The 23,917-nt window shown below is 32.1% G+C and overlaps 1 protein-coding gene across 1 annotated transcript in view; it reads right to left on the reverse strand.

Moving 5' to 3' along the window:
• LOC410479 (zwei Ig domain protein zig-8) overlaps positions 1-23,917 on the reverse strand; it is a 401,583-nt gene that overhangs the window by 26,883 nt on the left and 350,783 nt on the right. The window contains exons 4-5 of the mRNA XM_026444937.1: positions 15,074-15,293; positions 9,280-9,377 (exon numbers count right to left, since the gene is read on the reverse strand). Of these exons, the coding sequence (XP_026300722.1) occupies positions 9,280-9,377; positions 15,074-15,293 (318 nt within the window). The remainder of the gene's footprint in view (positions 1-9,279; positions 9,378-15,073; positions 15,294-23,917) is intronic.

Consider the following 23,917-nt stretch of genomic DNA (forward strand, 5'->3'; position numbering starts at 1 on the left):
TATTATATATACAACTTCCATACATATACGCAACGTATCGAATTACCAAGTATTTTCGAAGACTTTCGAGAAAATACCTTGGACCGTGCCTGGTTCGATTACCATAGAAATACGGGATGGAAAATCGTATCCGACCGGGCGTATGCATCCTTCAGAAATGCACCTGAATCGCGCATAATGTCCGCCGAATATATTTACATTTATTATGCCGTTTGTTTCTTCCTTCTTGCCGCCATCTTTGCTACACGCAAAGAATTGAAAGTAGCAGTATAGAGTTAGATTTATGAAAATTTATATTCCCAATGTTGATAGAAATTTCCTTCCTTTCCTTTTCTTCCTTTTTTTTTTTTAATTTTAATTTTATATACAGAAGATTTTAGTAAAGTTTGTTTAATAATAATAATAGATCGAAGAATGTATCGTTTCTAAAATATCGTTAAAAGAATGTTTCCTTTGGATATTTTATTTTGACGTGCAATAAAAGAGAAAATATCGGATCAAAGGGAATATTCATCTTGTATATTGAATAATCTTTACGCGGTGGCTTTTTTTTTTAAATTAAGAGTTAATAAAAAATAATTAGAAGATCAATTATTAAATAATTCGTATAAAAATACTTCCTCTTCTCTTTTTTCAATTTAATATAAATAAAAATTAAAATTGTAATTTACTATTACAATAATAAAACATTAATAATAAGTAAAACACGGATCATTAACTCTCTGATTTTTCAATTTTTATTGTATTACCCCCAAAAGCAAATTGAAAAGAATCCAAGATCAAGTTCAAGATCATTCTCGACCCCTCTTTAATCATTGCCTGCGCGCGTGTGCGGAGCCAAGTAGGTCTGACACAGGTCTCAGAAGGCAGCTCAGCAACCGGAAGTGGCTCGTGAGTGGAGGATGAACGGTGGATGGCGACAGGGTATAAGGAAGTGGCGATATCACGGAATGCCAAATGTCGGTATGCGGCTCATCTAAGGGTTAAAGGGTTACCAGCCGGATCTTCGAGTGACTTGCAAGGTTGCAAGCCTTCGCGATCGCTGCTAATCTTGTTAAACCTTCACCGCCCCTCTCTCTCTCTCTCTCTCTCTCTCTCATCACGTTTCCCGGTCGTTCATCGTGGTTGATAACTCGTCGAGCTGCTGCCTCGATAATTTTCTTTCGGCTCGATTGGCTGCTCAATCGATGACACAAACTTTTGCGATCTGGATCTTGGTTGGCGGTTCGCCTTTGGTTTATGATCCTTCCAAACCTTCCTTGGAAGGATTGCTCGATAAGGAATATCAAATGAACTCGAACTCGAAAAGAGCTCTGATTGGCTGGATAGATCCCCTTTCTTTTTTTGCGGTTTTTTCCTCTCCTCTTCTGATGATTCTTATTAAATTCTCTTTTTTTTTGTGAGGAAAGAAGGAGAGGGATATGAATTATATTGATTTTGGTATTGGTTATTTATTCAACTTTCTGATTAATTGCAGCAATGGGATAAAATACGATAATTAGATTTTAATCCTCCCTTCAACAAAGGAAAAAACATTCTTCTTTTAATCGATTATTAACGATAGGATTCTTCTTTTTTTCCTGTGATTCTTTGGTAAAGAAGATATCCGTCTCATTGAGAAGAAATATTTATTGTTTAGTTACTCATAATAGTAAACTGCATTTTTAATGGAATAATGAAATAATGTATGTATATAGGAACGAGGTTTTTAATTAATCAAGGATTTAATTAACGTCTTTATCTAGCGTTTAATAATTAATTTTGTATGTAAGGTATTTAAGTTTCACGAAAAATTAATGAGCAAGTAAAAAGTTACTTGCTTCTTTTATCACACAAGAATGTGATTCTTTTGTGTTTCTTAAAATTGTTCTTTCAAATATAAATATTAAAAACACCTGGAAAACACTTTCTACAAATATTTTCATTATTCAATGTGATAATATATATAATAAACTTCATTCAGATCTAACGAATCCTTCCATTTCTTTCAAACACAAACAATTTTTCTCCCCCTGAAAAAATGGCGAATCGAATAAAACGGGGAATAAAATTCAAATTTCTATTGATAAACACCCGATGAAAAGCGCCCCCAGGAAGGAAGAAATAATCTTTCTAATCGATCTCTCCATAGAAATCTCACAAAAAAAAAAGCAAGCAAGGAAACGTGCAATCGAGGGAACGTGGCAGCCTTCAATCACCGATCCATCACCTATTCACGGCTGAATCCTCGATCATCGCGCGAAAAACAAACCAATCTTACGCCGCGATCTTGAAAACTCAGGAGAGGGGAAGGGAGGGGGTGAAACGGATGAAAAGAGGGATGAAAAACGTAACGATATAAAGGAAAATAGAAGAGCGAAAAAAATAAGAATTCCTTCTCGATTCTTTGCCCACCTTTTTACCAGTCCATCATTCTAAAATGCTTGTACTAGACTAATTAATCTGTCAAACACAGGGTCGATCGTGTAGGTCCTCGGCTCGCAGAAATGTCAAAGAGCTCGTCATCACCTTGTCACCACCGGTGCCGATCAACGACGTCGAGATGCTCGCAAAGGCGACACAGTATAAAATTGTCCAAAGAAAACAGCGCCGTGGGGATTAAGGATCTTCGTTTAAGTTCTAAATTTATAAACTCGATATTTATATTCGTACAGTACAATTTTTGCAATAACGCGATATAATAAAGAATGACGAAAAAAGGAAGAATTTTGAATGATTACGAGCAATAATTACCACTTTTCTACGTCCATTGCTAATTTTGCAAACGTTTTATATTACATTATTATTCTCATCTTCGTTGTATCTTAATTTTATATATTGAATAAGAATATAATATAAGATAAGAATATAAAGAATATAATATAAGATAAGAATATAATATAAGAATATAAATAAGAATATAAGAATTCTCACGATATATCGAAAACAAATAAATTTATCGTAATTCAGCAATTCGATTCAATTTTATTCATTTAAAGGATTTGTAACAATATTTATACATATATCTTTTTAATAAATGCCTTCCATAGATATCGCGTTAAAATTGACGCGTTAATTTTCGTCAAGATTCACGGCGAATCGTGTATAATCTGTTTTCCCGCAAGAAATGAAAATCCTATTAGCAACGCGGTGTAATTTCCACGTGGTTCCGGACGTTAATTCGAATTTGCATAATGGTTTACGCGAAAGGCGCGTGAGATAAGACGAAAAAATCGATCAGAAGAAATATTTTCCACGTGTTGAGTAATAAATTGTTTTTAATATCATAGAGAACGTAATAAATAAATTTGATTGAAAATGAAAATGACGAAGAACCTTTTCGTTAATTCATATAAAGAAAAAGAACAAATTCTTTTTGATACAAGGAGTATAATTGAAAACTTTTCAAAATTGTCTCTCCGTTTTTATTATTGTCGAGAACTTGAAAAATTGGAAGAAGCGAATCGTCAATTAAATTTTAAGATATAAACAAGATATAACAAATATATCTTTATTTAAATCTAAAATGGAAATAAAATAAAATGAATTAAAAATTGTTGAGCATGCTAATAATTTTTTTAGCGTATAAAATTTATTTGCATAAAATGAAATATATATTCTATTTACAATTAAGAAAAATAATATTCATGAATTAATTTTATTATATAAATTGGAATAAATTTAATTAATGTTGAAATTAAAAAAATTTGTTTTCAATTTATTATCTCATAAGAGAAAATTATTCAAAAATGAAAAGGAAAAGTTCCTTCAATTTTTAAGAAAAATAAAATTTGAAATATGAAATTAAAAATATCTGATTTAACAAATCTAATAGATGACAAGTATACAATAATTATAAAAAATAAAAAAAATTCTTGATACTATATAATAGATTAATCCAGCAATTTTATTATTAGATTTAATATTAATTAGTCTAATCCTAATGATAGTACCAAATTCTATCTTCATTGAACGAAGATGTTACTCGAATTTATTATTAATACAAAAATTGTGACTAGAAATATAATAAATCAATGTTTAAAATTTATGTAGCAGTACTTTTGTATTTTCATAACATTTGGAAGAAAAAAAGAACATTATTACCTTAACAAATACTACGATTAAACATTAGAGATAGCTTTGAATCATTCCTCTGCCTTTCCTCGCCAAGTTTTATCCACGAACGAAACAACGACATTTTTCTCCAACCTCAAACTTTCCATCAGTTAACGTGTGTACGTATTCCTTCGTTGTTCTCTTATCGCTCTAACCTGCGTTAAAATGTACAGCTACGAATGTAGTTTACACTCGTCTGTTGTCACGTGTCTCCGGAGAATGCCTCAACTTATCCGAGAAGACACACGCCTGGCCTGATGACACAACCAAGATAGTTTGATAGTTGCACGATTGGCTCAATTAACGATGTGTCCTTATCCGTTATATCGTGTTAAAGGATCTGTTTATCATTTCAACGGAGATACGTTTAAGCAAAGAGAATCCAAATCGTGATTTTATTAATTTCGAGTCGATATTAAAGCTATCGCAAAATTATTCACAACTGAGAAAATTTTAAAAAACAATTGTGAAACTTCGAGGTGCCAATTTTAATGTTCCACGCAACGATTAAAACGCGCGCGGAGAGAAGAAGAAGAGGAAGAAGAAAAAAGAGAATCGAATAGAATTAAAAACTTGACAACGGGTCTCTCTCTCTCGCACACACGGCAATTAAATCGAGTCCAACCGTGTTAATTTCGGTAATCGGCGCGGCAACGTGAAAACCGTGATAGGCCGGCGAAGCGAGGATCGAAAATGATCGGCTGGCATATCGCATAATTAAACCACGGACCGATTGTCCACCGGTCTCGTAATAACCCACGTTTCCATCGGAATAACAATTTCGCGCGTTGGAAAAGTCGAAGCCGTGGAAATTTCGAGCTCGTTTTCCACTCGATTTTCGAGCTTGAATTTTCGTTCGTCTCTCGAACGATGAAACGTGGCGATACCGAGAGAGATAAAAGAGGGGGAGAGGGAGAAGGATCGAGAGCTAGGCGCAACAGGCGGAGGGAGAGAGAGAGAGAGAGAGAGAGTGGATCACAGTGGTATCGATCGTCGATAGGGATCGATCCATCGTCTAGAATTTCACGGCTGTTTGTAATTAAAGGGTTCTCCGCTGTTGGAACAACGCGAAATTAACGGTGCGCCAGGAGTTAATTAACTCGTGGCACGTTTTGTCGATGATTATTGCATCTATAACCGAGAGGGCGAGAACTTTGGCCAGGTTTATGAATTTTTCATTTCTAATTTTTCCAGATTTTTTCTTTTCTTTTCTTTTCTTTCTTTCTTTCTTTCTTTCGTTTTTTTGTTTTTCGAAGTTTGAACGAATCGTTGTTTCGTTCAAGATTTTCTAACAGGTATGATATTTACCCGTTGTTTTTGCCGAGTAATAATAAAAGGGAACGAGTTGAACAACGAAGAATTTCATCTCCTTTAATTTTTTATAAGTTTATCGACGGCTACGTACGGGTTTATTAAGAATTGTTTATTTCTTTAATCATGATTTTTCGTGATTGAAAATTGAAAGATATGCGCTACGATTTATTAAACGTGAAATTTTATTTTTGAATGCTTTGTATTGATCATGATTATGCACGTTAAATAAACTAAAATTGCTGCAAAATTCGATTGTATTAATTAAGAATTGACAGAAATATCTTCTGAATACCAGCAATTGTCACATAATCTATTTGAAACTCGATTAAACTCTATTAAAATTAAAGATATTTCGAATCGCTGCAACTCTGAAAATACCCATTTCCGGTCAACGAATAAAAGATCATTAGAAGCGTGGAACCTTGTCCTTTAAAATGCTTTTTCATTTATCTCGATATCACTTCCGGTTCCCGAGATATCATCGTGTGAAATAAAGTCTAATTCCTGTTCGTTTACCTTAAACCTGATTAAACGTTATTAAAATTAGGAAAACTTTGAACCGCCATAACTTCGAAAATAATAACTTCCGGTCAACCAATGAACGATCGTTGGAAGCGGGGAACCTTGCCCTTTAAAACGCTCTTTCATTTATCCCGATATCGCTTCCGGTTCCCGAGATATCGTCGTGCAAAGCAAAGGGTAATTTTTAATCGTTCGCTATTTCTCTCCTTGTCTCTTATTCGGACCTCTCGCTCGCACCTCCTTTCACTGACCTATCTCAAACTCCAGACGAGCGACAGACGCGATTCCAGGAAAAACGTAGTACGCGCTTCTGAAATATATAGGTCAATAGATGGCGCCACCATTCATATTTTCTGCACTATTGTTAAACACCATGGACACTTTGAATCCTTATATCTCGGCAACGGATCGAGATATCGGGATGAATGAAAAACCGATTTCAATGGCACGCTTTTCTCCATATACCGAGTGTATTTTAATGACAAAATTTTAAATTTTTCCCCACGTTTTTTGACGAAAAGTAAAAGTTTCATTTTGCATTTTGTCGCGTAAAATATATACCGAGGTGATATAGCATATATTTTACAACCCTTTCCTCATAAAATGTTTTATCATCGATATTTCACCACATTCCCTGTATATTTGTATATCTGCATCGTCAACGATTTATGAGAAAATCACGTAAAAATTCGGAACTTGTACTTAGACGAAATTGAATTTCCACTTCTCATTTCCTTTTTCCTATCTGTCCGTTTTTACACGATTCATAAATGAGACGTTCAAATTTCAGATGGCTCGCTTCGGAAAATGGTTCGACGTTACAGCCAAATAAAAATGGTAAAAATAAAAGAGGCTTTTCTTCGTCCTATAGATTCCTTTCGTATAGGAATTTAAAAAATTCCAGTTCAATCATCCAAGAGATATTTCGTATAGGAATTTGAAGATAAACATCTTCTTTTTTCCATCAAGTCAATCCAAATATATATTCCGTTCCTATTCATTAGATTTTCGCATAAATATTCGCAATCCAATTATTATTCCTCGCTCAATGCACGTATGACTGATATCTCATTCCTTGCATTACAATTCAACAAAAATCAATGTTCAAAAAGAAATATCGCTCGACTCGAGGAAGTCAGGTTGTTGAAGTGGGGGATAGGAGAAAAGGAAGTACAGTGGTCAGAAGCTTGTTCCAGATGGAAGATTCTATCGAAGATCAAGGAAGGAAATCGAATTACGTTTCGGTGCAGCTGGCGTGACAAAAGCGACATAATGGCCGATAGAAAACCGGAGACATACCCTAAGATCTTTGGATTATCTGGTGCACCATCTTGCCCTTATACATGTAATTTCGCCTATTTACAAGATCGAATATCTTCTTCGATGAAACAGTCTTGATGAGCAAATTCGAATCAAGATAGAAATCATTTGGATTCGATTTTGAATGGGGAATGAATTTTGATTCATTGATTTAATCCTTTCACTGCACGAATTTGGTAATTTCATGCAAAGTGTTCATCAAGACACGAATTTTTAGATAGAAAGATTCGATTAGAATTTGATGGAATTATTTCATAAAATTTTCGATGCTTTGATGCTTTATTGAAAATAATAATTGTCGAATTGGTGATTGGATATAGATTTGAAGAATATAACGTTTATGAGAATTTAACAGACAATTATAAATTTTATTTAAAGAAAAAATAAAATTACTTACGTAAAATTTTAAATGTTCCATATTTATTCATAAAATAAACATTGAATTTTTCCGCAATATACGATTTTCCAAATACACACATCATTCAATGTTTAATAATATTAATAATATTTTTAATGAGAGTTCCAAATGGAGTCGAAGAAAATTCTTAACTCGATAAGTAAAACAAAATATGATCACGGAGATGATGGTAATTAATTTAACATTCCAAAAATTAATTATTTCATTAAATGAAATTTTTTCTAAATCGAACATTAAAATTAAATAAGCGGAATGATGTAAACAGCAAATCCTTGAAACAGATAGTCAAGGTATGTTGAACATTTAGAGCCGACCGTACCACGGTTGGAATTTCTTAATTGAATACATCATGTGCATCGAATTCCTATGAATATTATATTTATTACGCTATTAAACTCATGTTAATAATATTAATAAAGAAATTAAAAAACAAATGTATTAATATATTCATATAATTTCCTTTATTTTCCTTTCTCTCCCCTTATTTTCCCTTCATCGCATGCCTTTTCCACTTCCATTCAAATAAAATAAATAATTCGATCGATAACAATATTTTCCTATTTCCCTCTTATCTTATATTTTTATCCATCGAGTTTATCACATCGCGATTACCATGCTCTCAGAATATTGCTAATCGAAAATTCGTAATTGGATCTCGGTTGCCGATTGTAAGAATGCATAAGGGAATAACGAAATCTTGGAAAGATTCGCTTTCGATCGATTTGCAATCCTTGACTTACGAAAATTCGGCCAATAGGATTGGGATAAAGTTGGAAAGTGGATGGAAGCTTTCGAGATAGTTTACATTACAAACAGGGAGATATCTTTCTCCTGGAAGAATTAATTAACAATTGAAAAATAAAAAAAGGAAGAAGGAAAAACAAAGCTTCTAAAGATTATTAATATTTTTCGTTTCTATCTTCAATTCTTCTTCAAATAAAAATTACACTATAATTGAAATCTATTGTTGAAAACATTTGTATACGAGAAAGATATCTGATAAATTAATTGAATTGTATAAAAATTTAATATACGGTGTTACGATATTCGATTCCGTTTGACATATTCTGCCATCTTTACAATATATTCCACGATAAAAAATATCCAATTGTATTTCCCTTACGAGCTGTTCAATTTCCAAGATTAAATTCGAAACGAACACAATCTCTTAAAAATTGCTTCCAATTGTTCCATCGATTCTTTTCATTTAAATTACATATACATATATATATATACATATTCCTGGCTCCGATTCTCTCTCAAATGGATAAGAATTTTTACCAGAAGTAAAAATCTGATCGTCCCTATCCTACTATCAGCTTTATATTTATCCATCCCCTGGAATTTTAAATCTGAAAATTCTATGCTTTACGAAAATTCAATGTAAAAATCTATATCTTTTCGACTCGATCCAAGTCTATTGGAATGAATGAGTGAGTGATAATAGCTTTGATATTACAATACATATATATATATGTGATACGGATAATATAATTGGAGATGATTTTAATGCAGAGGTATCGATCCTGTATAATCAAGCTTGTCTAAAATACTATGGTATTAAGAGCAATATGGCATGCAATTTATATCTATATATATATATAACTCACCATTAATAACATGCACGTTGACGCTGGCTCTCTCCGCCACAGTGGGCACGCAACTGTAGTTTCCAGAGTCGCTTAGCTTTGCATGGGTGATCCTCAATCTATAACAAAAAAAAAAAAACCGATATTAGACCGAGAGCATAAAACATACTGTTATAAATTTTTTAATTATCCGTAATTAAAAGCGTACTTTTTTTCTTCTATCCAAAGATACGTATCTATAAGTTCAACTTTTCGAAAGTAAATAATTGATCTCAAAAATCAATATTTTCTTCAATTTAATAGAAAATTTAAAAAATAATGTTTAAGAATTGATTGTATTTCCAGGAAGAAATAAAAATAAAATATCAGAATTCTTTTATAGTTATTATTATAACATTGAATCTTGAAAAAAAATATCTCTTTTCTATATACACACATAGATATATATCAACTTCGAAATTTTTAGATATTGAACGTCAAATATAAATAAGTGGCTGTCATCTTTGGACGGGAATAATCGATATCCGCGAAATATGAAATTATTACCGCCATTTCCTCAAAATAACCCCAATCTCTCCCCCTCCGATGTCGGGATCAAGCAAACAACAGGGTCGTATAATTCGACTGTCATCATGTCCCATTTAATCGCGGGGCCACCGAAACGCGAAAACACGTCAGACGCATAAATTTGGCCTAACAATTGGCCGCGAATGATAGAAATGGCTTTAATTTCGCGAGTGGTTATCGATACGCGGTTCCGGTATAAGGGTATATATATATATATGAAATAATTCACGTCGAAATTAATAATGAAGCAACGATGATCTAACGGCTATTAATTGCCGGTTAATACCACTTGCGGTATCATGAATTCTCTCTTCACCGCTCTATCGTTTAAAAGAGGGGGGGAGAGAAGGGGGAAAAATACAAGCGTTCCGTGATTCAATTTAACCGGGCGTTCATCAATCGAAACTTTAATTACTTCATAGTAATTCATTAATACGAATTACCGTAATTACTATTAAAAAGCCACGTAGCTAAGTATTTCACACTTTAGATCTAGGAATAAATTGTTGGATAAAATATATAATAAATAGTTTTTCTGTTCCTGCGAACGATAAATTTAGAAATGTTTATGATTTGATAAAGAGAATAATTTACAATAAATTTTTTTTTTAATTACAATTATGCGATTTTTTTCTCTCCTTCGTTCTTGATTTCTTGTTGAAATTTTTGTATTTAATTATCTTTAATAACGATTCTAATTGAAATTAGAATTAGAATGTAATTTTTTTTCCTTTTTTCTTCGAAATAGAATTCTTAAGTTAAAGTTACCGTGTTCAATTATTTCTGTAATAGTTATAAATATAGGGATTTTGAATTATACTGTCTGTATTTTTAAACGAGGTGTCTTGATTGAAATTTATATTAAGAAATTCTCATTTATCGTTGAAATTTATGGCTGTGCATCGTGGTAAATATTTGTATGAAATTTAATTTACATTTATTATACGTAGACTAATTAAACAATCTGGAAATTAATTTTCTGCAATATTAAATTATTTAATATGAAATTGTATTTTAATCTTGAAATGTATGTCACTCGAAATTTCAAATAACGAGTTAGAAAAAAATTACAGAAATCAAAATTTGCTATAATTTTAATCCCTAAACAAAACTCTTTGAAGAACAAACATATTTTGAATATTCTAAGAATATTTTATTTTTGGAAATAAAAATTCTGTTATTTATAAATAAATATACAGATACAAAAATTAATTTTCATTACACTCCATCCAATTTTATATTTTATTATATTTAATTAAAGGAGAATCGATTACCAATAAAATATATCTCCAACGAGAAACATTTTATCGAGTAAATATAGTTAGAATTACTTCCATTTAATTACAATTATTAATAACCAACAAAATTGATTATTAATAAAATATCGTGTTTAACAATTCAATTAATAAAATGAATCATTGAATAGGATAATAGTGACTGAACGTTTCATTTAACTATTCTCTCTTCTAAATTACTTTAATTACCTTAACATTTTACGTTAAATCAAAATATAAGAGAATAAAATATATTCTCAATTTTTCTCTCATTTTTCATACAATTGTTTCTAATTTAGCTTTCAACTTTAATAGCCAGTTTGCTGATTTTTATAAAGTTCAAGAAGCATTGATTCTTCTATTTTATTACAATAATCCATTTTCCAGGATCAAATCAATCATGCGTTACATCGAATTCTCAACGACCCTTTATCCAAAAGCAACCAGAGATATAAATCTCTTCTCGCGCACTATGACCATTTTCAGAAACAGTGGTTATATATCAGGTATCTTAGACAAGCGTCGTAAAATAAATCTCGCAATCGTGTTCACTTAAGCGTATTATCCAAGAGATAGGGTTCTACATCATTCTTTTCAACCTCGTGATAATAACCCGAAATACTTCTCTTCTCTGGTGCAACATAATGTTTGGTACACATTGACGTTGGGGGAGCGCAACGTGTCGGTTCTAAGTAAAATAAATAGTCCCCTTGGGAGGGATACAGTTTCAGTCACGAAAAGCATTTTCGTATTTTTGTATTTCCTTCCAACTAATGACGATTGGAAATCTTGAGATGTCGACGTTTACTATTCATTTCTTGAAAATTTAATTACAAGATTGTATTGAATGCCATTTTGTATTTAATACAATTTTCCAAATTTCAATTTGAAAAATAATAACATTTTCTGTATTTTCACAATGCATGAATTTATTGCAAGATATACGATTAATTATTAATCTTTGATGAATCTGCATTGATTATCCAATTATTAAGATCTAAAGAACAGATATTATTTTATCTGAAAATATGTAAAAATTATTATTCTCAAGTTTTCTAACGAAATGAAGTTATCTCACAAATACGTAGATAAAAAAAGATTCGTCTGTAAATTATCCTTACGATGTGAAAATTGGATTGTAAATCAATTCGAGGATCGAATTACGATTCGAAAACTTTCCTGACGATGATTTCCATCTCAATAAATCGGAAATAAGGTGAAAATAATAACGAGAATCGTCTTTCTGGAACGATCGAAATCGGTCGAAACGTTGTCCCAATAAATTTCCGAATCGATGGAAATAATTCCACGTCAGATGCACCAGTCGTAGGACAATAGGACTCGTAAAGAAGTTCTGACAACTTTGTCTCGATAGATTATTGATTAATCATTTATTCGCCGTTATTTTAGCAGTTAGTTTCATCGTACGGCACGGTAACGTATTGCACCCCTGAGGGTAATGACGATCGTTTAAGGGATATGCAACGGTGTAACGGTTCGAAGCCAATGCACCTGAACACTGAATTTATGAAAGAGCCTTAATGTTTCTTTTCCTTCTTATAATTAACAATTTGACCAAGCCTTTGAGATTCTGATAACAAATTTAGATAGGAAGATATTTCGTTAAGGGATGTATAAGAAACACTGATATAATTATTCATGGATCTTCAATAACTGGAAACAAGAAAATTGTACACTCTTTAAATCCTACATTCAAGTTTGGATTGTAGTTTATGGATGAAACACTGTGCAGAAGGTTGGAGGCGAGAAACAAGGATATTTGGACCGAGTGCTTTACTTTGTTGCTATGAATGAAAAGTGCATCAGCCACTCGAGATTTCCAACGTGCCTGAATATCTCCTAGAAATGTCTGAATCAAATGAAAGAGACAGGAAAATAGAAAGGAAAAATGTGCTGATACATGGATAAATAGTTACATATACTACATATAGCTTGTCTATTACGATTGAAATTATAAACTTAAGTTTCAAAATTTAACTTTCTTTTCTAAAAAATCTATTTGATTTATATTTCCTTTTAAAAGATCCTTCTTTCTCTTAATATTCAATACAAGATCTTTTTCTTTCTCTCAAAACAAAACATCACAAGAGACTCCTACATAATTTTTTCATTATTCAAATACTTTTGATCAAAGTTTCAATTCAAACTTAACGATGTTCGAGTACCTTTTCCTTTCCCAAGTATCAAATTCAAGATTAATTCATCCTTCCATTTACCTTATCCAGACGATTCCATCACAATATTCTACCAACTACGGAGGAGACACAGGCCAGTCCTTTGTCAGGCGGCCTATGCACCGTGAAGACGCATCGGGCATGCTCTGCATTTCTACGCCCTTGTCAGCCCTGCCGTTTGTGCGTCGCGGGAATATTGCACCAGTGCTGCGTCTGTTTTTGGACGTGATTGACGATTGTCAGTCTCGCTGTTTCACACCGACGAATTTACGACGAGGGTCGTGTCCACTCCCTCTCCCCGATCCGGAGAATCTCTCTCAAGAACCAGGAATTAATCGCCATTGGGCGCGTCATCTTTGCAAGAGGAACAGGAATATCTGGATCGGGAATTGTCATCGAGATATATAACGCAATTGATCGGTTCGATGGATGGCTTCGAAAAGATAATATTGAGGAAAGAATTTTGGAATTATATATCTTCAAACGTAGCTGTAATTCTTCTCTTAATTTTCTTATCAATGATAAGCATGTGTTGTGAAAAAACAGTGAGGCTATTATTTATGGAAAATTTATTTAAAGAAATTAGAATGGAAATTTTTCTTTTTGAAGATAATTTGTCCGATGGCAAATTGTTTATTATGTCGTAAACTGTGCAGATTTCTAATATAGAAAGATAGAGATTATATGGATTTGCAATTTATATGTTTGACAGGATAATCTATTAATTAAGGATTTCAGTTTCACGATATATGATCGTACACGAGGAATATAGAAATCGAATTTCGTGAAACGAATACAGATATTTTGCTTCGCCTTTCGTTATTAATTGTTCATTGTAATTTATGCGTTTCACGAAATAATTTGTTAATTACGGATTCTAGGTTTCGATAGATGGTGGATCGTGGATGCAAGCGTCAAGATTGAATTTTCCATTGAATGCAAATTGTTCTACTTCTATTCTATTAATTCACAGGCGTACGCTGTTGTGGTGGTAATATCTTCAAATGTGTACGTAACTGTGTACGTACAATCAATCTCAAATATAACCGTGTGAAATTTCCAAATTCAAATTTCGATAATAACTGGCACGAAAACTGGTCGAATAAACGTAAAGTTGTGTATAATCCTCGCGATATTAAATATTCGACAAATATATATGTATGTATCATCGATAGAATAAAATTTCAAATTGACCAATCACTTAAAATTATTTATCATCGAGAAATCATCGAAATAATGTCTCGATTGATATTTCTTCTTCTTTTTTTCAATTTTAATATCTATCTAATAAATTAAATAAATTTATATCTAGCACGATGAATAATGTGTATACACATTTTTCGAGAATTGGCTCAGATGATCAGATTACGTGTCCCGTGCATTAGTGCGTTGAATAATAACTGTAGTTTCGATAAGTAATTTCGAATGTATGGACAGGGATTTGGTTTAATGTAGCCAATATACGTTGTGTATGGTTGTCTAGCTTTCAGATTGGAACCTGCCCTCGATCTTGATAACACGTTGATCGATAATTAATTTTTGAACTGTTTCAGGAGATAGAGATTTTATAAATGGTATCGTTTCCTGATTTAATTAACAACACTTCAATCAACAGGATTAAAAAATTTCATTATTTCTAAATCATTACAAATTTCCTCCTTCTGTTCAATACATTTTTTTCTAAATATTTTTAATCGATTCCTATCTTTTTATATTTCTTAAAAATATACTCTCCTCGATAATATTATTAATAATCGTAAGAAGAAAAAATAAGCTTACCTTGACGTGAGGGCATCGCTCCACTCTGTTTCCACCGTGATACGAGGCTCGCCGTTCACGTCGTTCTCCGAATGAGGCGACGTAACTACTGGCTGGCTACCACGGTACCAAGCCACTGTGCCAAGGTCGTGAGGCCCTTGAGACATTAGGCAGGTGAGAGTGAGAAGACTGCCGGTTTTCACGTAAATATCCGTTTGCCCGTTTATTCTGGCCCGTGCCTCTGCAAATGAAAATATATTTCTTCATTAGCTTACGTTCCATCATTCCGTTCCTTAATATCAAAACAAATTTCTCTTACTATAATACTCCTCCCTTTGAATAAAAACAAATGTTCCATGTACAAATAATTTATAAATAATTTGTACTTTATTATCACATTCAAAGAACAGATTTCTCGTTTCCTTAAATCGAAGTTTGGTAAAAGAAATTTTATATTCGAGATAAATAAAAATTCCATAATCAGCAATTACCTGTATACGTAAATAAATAATTAACTCTCTAGGAAAATTTATACGATTCACGTACATTTAATTTATTATCGCTACAACAACGATGTAGTTGGACGAGATGTTCTTTTAGGTTAGGATAGAAAAGATGAGAAGTCGGGATACGAGGCGCGTCAAATAGTCGCTAAACGCCGTTTCCCAGCCTGTGTCAATTTTAGAGGCTATTATCCCGATATCCGTTGCCGATAAATTATTCATATCGCGAGGAAATCGCGTGGTGTATAAGCAGCGAGCGTTCAGCTATCCTGGGGATTCAGTTCGACCTACTTTCTGATTAGCACGCGAATGTTTCCTCGGCGCTGTGCATTTATAATGACCGAGCTGGTAATTATGTGCGAGCGAAATTGTCGCCGAAACGGAGTGAACGAGAGGATAAACTTGCGCTGAAACATGCGCCGGTTATTAAATCGTTTAAAATTGTATTTCCAATATATATGTATGAAATTTTCGGTTTATACATGTATATAGGATTAAAAGGATCGATATAAATTGTTAAATAGTTTTTTGATATCTACGATGATTAAAGGAAGAGTCTCTCGCTTTTTTTTTATTCGAGCAAAAGATATATTTTTCTAAAATGTTCGAATCTATTTTGTACAATTTAGAGATGACAACTGTTCTCATTAAAAAGGAATAAAATGGAAGGAAGAAATGTGTTAAATGAAAAATGAACGATAAAATAAAATTTGTCTAAAATTTTAAGAGAAATTTTTGAAGCGAGTATATTTTTTTCTTTAAAATTCTTCTAAAAAACCGTGTAATCACGCTAAATTCTTTAAATGCCATTTTCACACACGATTTCGAATCTCCCAGTTTTTCTCCACGCTTTTTTCCGTTTTTGCCTTCTTCTTTTTTTCCCCACCCCCTTTTCTTTCTTTCTTTTTTCTTTTTTTTTAATATTCATCAATTTTACTATGACAAGCAAAAAGGTCCTATCAGGCAACAGTTCAATGACTTCGAGCGAACAGAAAGAAGAATGTGTCTAGTCACCGTTGATGCATCAAATTCGTGCAAGAATAACGGACATATGATTCGCGCCCGTTCCACCATCGAGGGGGGTTGTGGATATCGATTTTCGCTTTGAATTTCAACGTGTTCCGTTATAATACCACAATTTTTGCGCACTGATATTTCCTCGTATATTGTTCGGTATCACGAAACATTGTCCTGGTTAATTTGTCGATAAGCTATTGTACTGTTATTTACTTTTTTTTTTTTTAAATTTAAATTTAAAAACTGTATAATCCTTTAATCTTTGATAAAATCGGATTGTAAATATGATTTTTTGATTTTTTGTCTGCTATTGGTCAAACGAGTCGTTCCAACGTTGAATTATTGTTGTTCGAAAATATAAAAATGAAGATAAATTTATGGAAAAAAATTTGTAAGACAATTACATATAGAATTATATTTACATTATTTAGATAAATTAATCCAAAATGAATTTTTCTAAACTTTTAAATATTTCTTGACTCAAATTTTAAATTTTAATATCACCATCATAAAAACCATATAAATTATCCATCAATAAATTCTCAGAAATGAGGAAAAAAGAAAAATTAATACTATATTGAATAAGTGTCATCAATTACAAAAGATATTACAGACTTTAATCAACGTTCTTTAAAAAAGTTTACGTAAAAAATCATATACGCCAAGCGAAAAGAAAGAAATAGAAAAGAATCTCACCAAAATCTTTCCAAAATCCTTTTTATCAAATTCTGTCTGTATCCGAAATATTACGGCAAATATCAGAGGGAAGGGGAGGAACAAACATTCGGGAAGATATCTAGTCGAAAGCTTTTGAACGAGCGACATCCCCTTTTCTGGATATCTCTCAGGATAGACGGGAGAAGGGGTTAAGAGAGAATACGTGTTCATCGATCGAACGTTGCCAAGATGTTCCCCTCGTTTATCATCGTGGCCGAAGAGGAGGAGGATGGTATCGCGGGACTCGCGATTACACGAATAATCGCTCGATACCCGCGTATGGGGGACGTTCTGATATCCGACAAAAAGCTGATCTGATAAAAAGATCTCGTTGGATTTATTGCCGTGACTCGTGACGCGTTATGAAGATACGCGTAGCGTCCGAAAGAAGAAAAAAAAAAAAGAAAAAGTAATCGTAAGTCGCGAATCGATTTAATTCATCTTTTGCATAGATTTGCAGTTGAAAGAAATAAATTATTGATTTTCGATTCGAAGTTTTGTCGAATTACTTGGATTGGAAGTTGTATTTTATTTTAAGAGGCGATTAATTTCAAGATGGTTTGATAAATTTTTTGAGAGAGATGGAAAAAGTGGCTATTTAATAGTAGGATTATAAAAAAAAGAATTTATCTTATAAACTTTTTCGTATCGTACGTATTTTAATATAATGATATTTTATTTTGTAATTTTAATATTTAAAACAAGAACTTTGTATCATTAAATTTTAAACATTTAAAACAATATAATGGGAAAAATATTAGTGTTTTATTGGATCTCCATGAACAGAATTAGAAATTTTCATTTAAATTTGCTAAATTTTCTTTAGTTCTATATCTCTATTATCATATTTTATATAATCACGAAATTGTGGATGTTTGGAATTATTGTGAATTTTTCAATTTGAACAATAAGAAAAAAAAAAGAAATACTTTACACAAACGATTCTAATTTAAAACATTCAAGAATTATAAATAAAGTTCGATCGAACTGAAATTTCGCGGAAAAAAATATCTCAGATATTTACATATCGATTAAAACCCGATCGTAAAAACACGTGGGGGGGGGGGGGGACAGGCAGGAAATGCGCGCGGCAAAGTTTATTTTGTTTAAACAAGCGTCAGATGAATTTAATTGGTCGTCGAGATCGAAAAGTGAAATGATGAAAAATTGGAATTGGAAATCAGTCGGTGGAACGTGTACGTGCACCATTTCGAATCGGAATGAAATAAAGGAATATGAATTTCCATCCTCACTTTTCGATTTCGTCACTGATTCGTATTTCTCTGATGGACAAAGGATCATTTTATTTCATTGGTGGCCCTTTTGTTAAGGGCAAATTGTGACATGGGCATAAACAAATACCGGGTTGTTGGAGAGGAAAAAAAAAGAAAGAAAGAAAGAAAGAAAGAAAAAAATAGAACAAAAGATCGTACGACGAGAAATCGAGGGATGAAAAATAACGTTGTTATCGTGTATCGCGGCAAAATCGTAGGAATGCGTTTTAACAATAGAGTTACGAGATAAACAATTAAACAACATTCGCCCTGAAATGAACGAATTAATTTCACGGAATAAAGTACGAATTAATTTATTTAAGTAATTTAGTCGGTATAATACCGCGCGATTATTGATACGTCAACGATATACCAGTAATACGCTGTATTATATGCTTGAATAATTAACAAAATAAATCAAAGTGAAATTTATTGAATGTATTTCTATATATATATAATAATAGATAAATAATTTTGTTCTTTTATTGTTCTAATTGATAAATTGAAATAATAGTGAATTTTCAAAAATTATATTCACAATATAATTTTCTTTTCTTCATTCTCCTTCTCCTTTAAATGAATAATAATAATTTTAGACACATTAGAATATTCGAATATTAAATATCATCATCAAAGAATTTATTTATTCTTAAATAAATTTTATCTATTTCACAAGGATGAAAATGATGAGAGTAAAATTTGGAGATAGAAAATATATTATTAAATTTTTCAATTGTTGCAGAAGATTGCTCATCTTAATCTCGATTATCGTCCATGGGATATTTTAGAAGAAAAGATATCGAGATATATACTGAAAGCAATTTTCATTAGCTTCGAGAATTTTTGCATATCGTTTGAATAAGGACTTGAATAAAAATTCTAAATTGATCTTTACAATGTATTATTTTCACCCCTTAGATTTATTTTGATAATTTCCAAATATGAATCTACTTTTTTGAAACAATTAATTTCGATCCTGTTGGATCCTGTTTGGATAAAAATAATAACAATTAATATTCAATAAAGAGGAAAAATCTGAGGATGACACGTCACATGCAAGGAAAATGCGCATGGAAAATCCATTAATGCATCGATAAGATAAGAACGATATGTTCGAATGTAAATTGCAAGATCCATCGAGATGAAGAAATCGCAGGGAGGTGATGGAAGATTTCCTCCTCCCCGCCAAATCGGTTTAATCTACGTTTAATGCGCGTTTTTATGGGATCGTTCACGCTTAACCGATGTTCGAACGCTGGATTATGAAAGCAGAGAATCGTAGAAGTATGATGCAGTTGCATTTCAATCAATGATCATCTTGGACCGAGTGAATAACAATTGTAAAATTTATCTCAGCGCTGAAATTAAATGTCGAAACTATAGATAACATCGTAAGAGACAAATGTTTTCAATTGTATTGGGAGAATAGATAAGAATTAACATGGAGGATTTCATCGATGTCGAAACGAAATACAATTATTTTTTCCACGGGATGAGGAAAATGAATTTTTATTTGGTTAAATTTCGATCGAGGAGTAATAGGAATCGAGACTTGTTTCGACAACACGAGTTTTTTTTTTAAAAATAAATTTGAAATTTACAATTATCTCAAATTTACGATTCTATCTAATATCGTATATAATTTCTTTAATAGTTAATTAGCTTTTTAATATAAAATTCCTATGTATTTTGATATTTTCCATGAAACAATAGTAAAAGGATAATAAGATTCGTGTAATATTGTGGTAAAATAAAGGATAAGATTACTATTGAAAACTGCTTTTATTATAATAAAATGCAAAAGAGGAAAAATTCTAAAAAATTTTAACACAATTTGAAAAATATAATTTATCACGTTTATTTTCAGAAATTTGTAGAATAATGTAATCTTTTGCATGTTATATATGCATAATAATTTGATATTCTCGATCATTAATTTTAAATATGAAATATTCGAATGATTTTCGATTTTGTAAAATCACAGATCAATATTATGAAAGTTGATAGAACTAATAAATAGAATTTATAATCGTGTCGGTATCTTGCACATAATCGGAAATAAACTACTTTGGAAACTCAAACAGCTGCCAATTGCTCAAAGCTTGAACAGTTTCGGCAAATATATAACGTTACATACGGAAAGTTGGCTAAATCTCCAAGACAATACGCCATTCCAATTAGAATACCAAATCAATAATAAAATATATGCAATTCAAAATATTAAATCTCACACTCTACAAAATAACACTTTCAAAAACTAATAAAAAATTTCAATGAAAAAAAATTGTCTCATGCATAATGCTTTATTAAAATTTAATTTAAAAAACTTTTAATTACAAAATTTCAAGATTAAAAACACTGTTCATCGACATTTCGCTCCAAAAAAAAAAAAAAAAAAATATTCTTTCACCTTTGTACCTTTGTACACCTTTGACAAATAATAGTACGTGCAAAAATCCAATTTATTTCGCATTTTCGAGTTCGATTCAATAGGTCGAACAAGATTATCTCTTTCTTGATATTTATCCACCGCCAAACCTCCATTTCCACCCAAATAAAAATGTTCCCGAGCACGTGAAAATACGTTTCGCGTTCTTTTTTTTCCCTCCCTTTTTTTCAAACGACCATTTCGATAAAACGCGACTTTTATCTCCACGCAACGCGTTCGCTAATTAATGTCCTCGCGTGAATTTATTATCGCCGCTATTGTTGTGCATATTTCGCTGAAGATTTAAGAGCACGAATGAATGCGCGCGGCAGATCTCGTCGCGCTAGGGAAAGCGCTGCTGGCTCCTCCTCCCCATCTCGGCGAATTTTCGGGAGGGCGCTCGAAATTGCGCCGAGAAAAATAGAAAAAAAAAAGAAACTATCGTCAGAGAATTTTTGTTTGAATTTCGAAAATGATTAAAAATTTAATCAGGCTCGACGAATTTTTCCGCTTTGGAAATTGTTCGATTAATAATCGAGGATCCTGGATTGGGAAAAAAAAATCTTTTTTTTTTTGGGCAAGTTAAATAGATGGTATAAAACAAGAGTGATTGTCACGAGGAGTGAAAAAAATTGTGCGAAAATTAATTGAATTTTATTGGAAATTATTTGAAAAAAATTGCGAGTGTATTTAGATATTGGATATTTCTCGTTCAAAATTCAAAATATGGGATGTTATCGAGTGTGAAAAAATATAAAATTTCGAAGGCTGAAGGTTTTTTAAAAAAAATCTACGTTAGTTACATTTCATTGAACTCTTGATGCTAATACAAAAATTAAACAAGAGAAATAAATATTTAAAAATTGAAATACTTCTGTGTTAGATATTATTATTATTGTTTACTGTTATTATTACAATTCTCCGTCAAGAATTAAACATTAAAAATTATGATATAATGTTTCTTAAGCGTCTTTTGACCGATATGTACCGTAAAACTTTAGAAATTTAAATAAAGTTATTAAAAAAAAAAAAATATGAAATATTTATCAAAAAGATAATCTCTTCTTCTTTTTTAATCCCACGTTATTATCGTTGTTGGTACTTCATCATGCAGAGAAACATACTTTGAACAATGTACAAAATGGACAATAGGCGGAGATTTTTAAAAGTATATGAACATTCGCTCTATGCAAAATTGCAGAGCTCATCGCTGCAAGGGTGCTATGTGCTCATCGTGGAAATTTGCAAAGAACCGCTCGCGTGCCTCTAATTGCACTAACTACCTTTTCGAGGACAGATTTATGCAGTTCCCAGGTCGAGGTGCGAGTAATAATCAGCAACTTTTGCACACGGTGGAAAGTCTCTCTCGAATACGTTCGCGTGGAAAAAATTTCTTTTAAATACATAAATTTCCCGAGGAATTATACGAAACGTTGTTCAAGTAAATTTTCTTGAAAATTAAGTAAAAAAGAAAAAAAATTCCAAGTAACGTCGAAAGAAAAATTAAACAGTTAAACAGTTTGAATCACCAGTTTAAATATCGTGATTTTAATTAATTATTCTCTAATTATTCTCCCGTTTTAAATCTTCTCAATTCCCAACAAAATTTTGAATAGATGTAGAAAATTTCGAATGATCAAATTATACACAATCATTTGAATATCCATCTCTAATCACACAATTTTCGTAAATTTTTATATTCCCTCGTCACAATAATTACAACCCATCCCTATTCTAAGCGATCTAATCTCCCTGAAATACCTCAATCATCTTAATACCGTAGAAAAAAAAAAAAATTCGAGCATCCCCAGAATAAAGAAATAAGAAAAAGAGCCTAGCTGCCAAACGAAAATAAAACAAAACCAGAAGAAGAAAAAAAAAAAAAATCCGAGGAAACCTTCGCGATACCGCTCGTCGAGTTTTCCAAAAAAAAAAGCAGGCAAAAGGGTGAAAAAAGACGGAGCGCAGGAAGTGAAGGAAAGGAGGAAGATGGAGGGAAAAGAGAAGATGACGATGACGAGGGATGGTAAGCTTTGTAAGCAGCGGCAATGAGCTTACCTGAGGTACTTCTGGAATAGCGGTGAAAAAGAGCGAGACCTAACGGTGGAAAAAAAGACGAGAGAAAGAGAGAAAGAGAGAGAGAGGGGTTGAAAGGGTGGCTGCTCTTTTGTCGCCCCATCGTGGAAACCGCCGACACCCGGTGTCGCGACGTTGCTCGTCGTCGTGATGCTAATATCTCGAGTAGAACGTTATAGTTTATTAGAAACGAGCCTTTTCGTGCAACCTCGCAGTTTCTTTTCCCTCTCCTCCCTTTTTCGTTGCGATCTTATCTTTTTTTTTCTTTTCTTTGTACACATGGACGTGGCTTTTCTTGTTTAATGGCCGGTTTCTAATCGGCCACTTCCTTCCCAACTTAATTGCGACGGATATATACGCAATTCGACGAAGAGTTGGTTCTTTTTCTTTCTCTCTTTTCGTTGATTTTGAAGCTTCGTTTGATGGAACGAACGATTTTAAAGCGATTCGAAACGAAGGATGGATTGTATTTCTTCTGATATTGGGATTATGATTAAATTTTGAAATCTGAAATTTTTTTTATTAATTTCTTTGCTTCCTATCTTAGTTGAAATAATTAATTGTAGATCTTTGTGAAACTTATGTTACAAAATATTGTCAATAATACGTAATTTCATCTCTATTCGTTTTCAATCTTCGCTTAAATTTAAAAATCACGTATAAATACGAATCTATACTTGATATCCATCGATTTTAGAATCAATTAAACACAAATACGATTATATTGGCAAAATTTTTCATACAGAAAGTACTTTTAAAAATAGATAATTGCAGATCATTAAAATCACGTGTGAAAATAGAAATCGACGAAACTTTTTTTTCTCAAATTAAATCTGTTTACAGAGAAAAG

The sequence above is a fragment of the Apis mellifera genome, linkage group LG14 (assembly GCF_003254395.2).
Source record: "Apis mellifera strain DH4 linkage group LG14, Amel_HAv3.1, whole genome shotgun sequence".
NCBI lineage: Eukaryota > Metazoa > Arthropoda > Insecta > Hymenoptera > Apidae > Apis > Apis mellifera.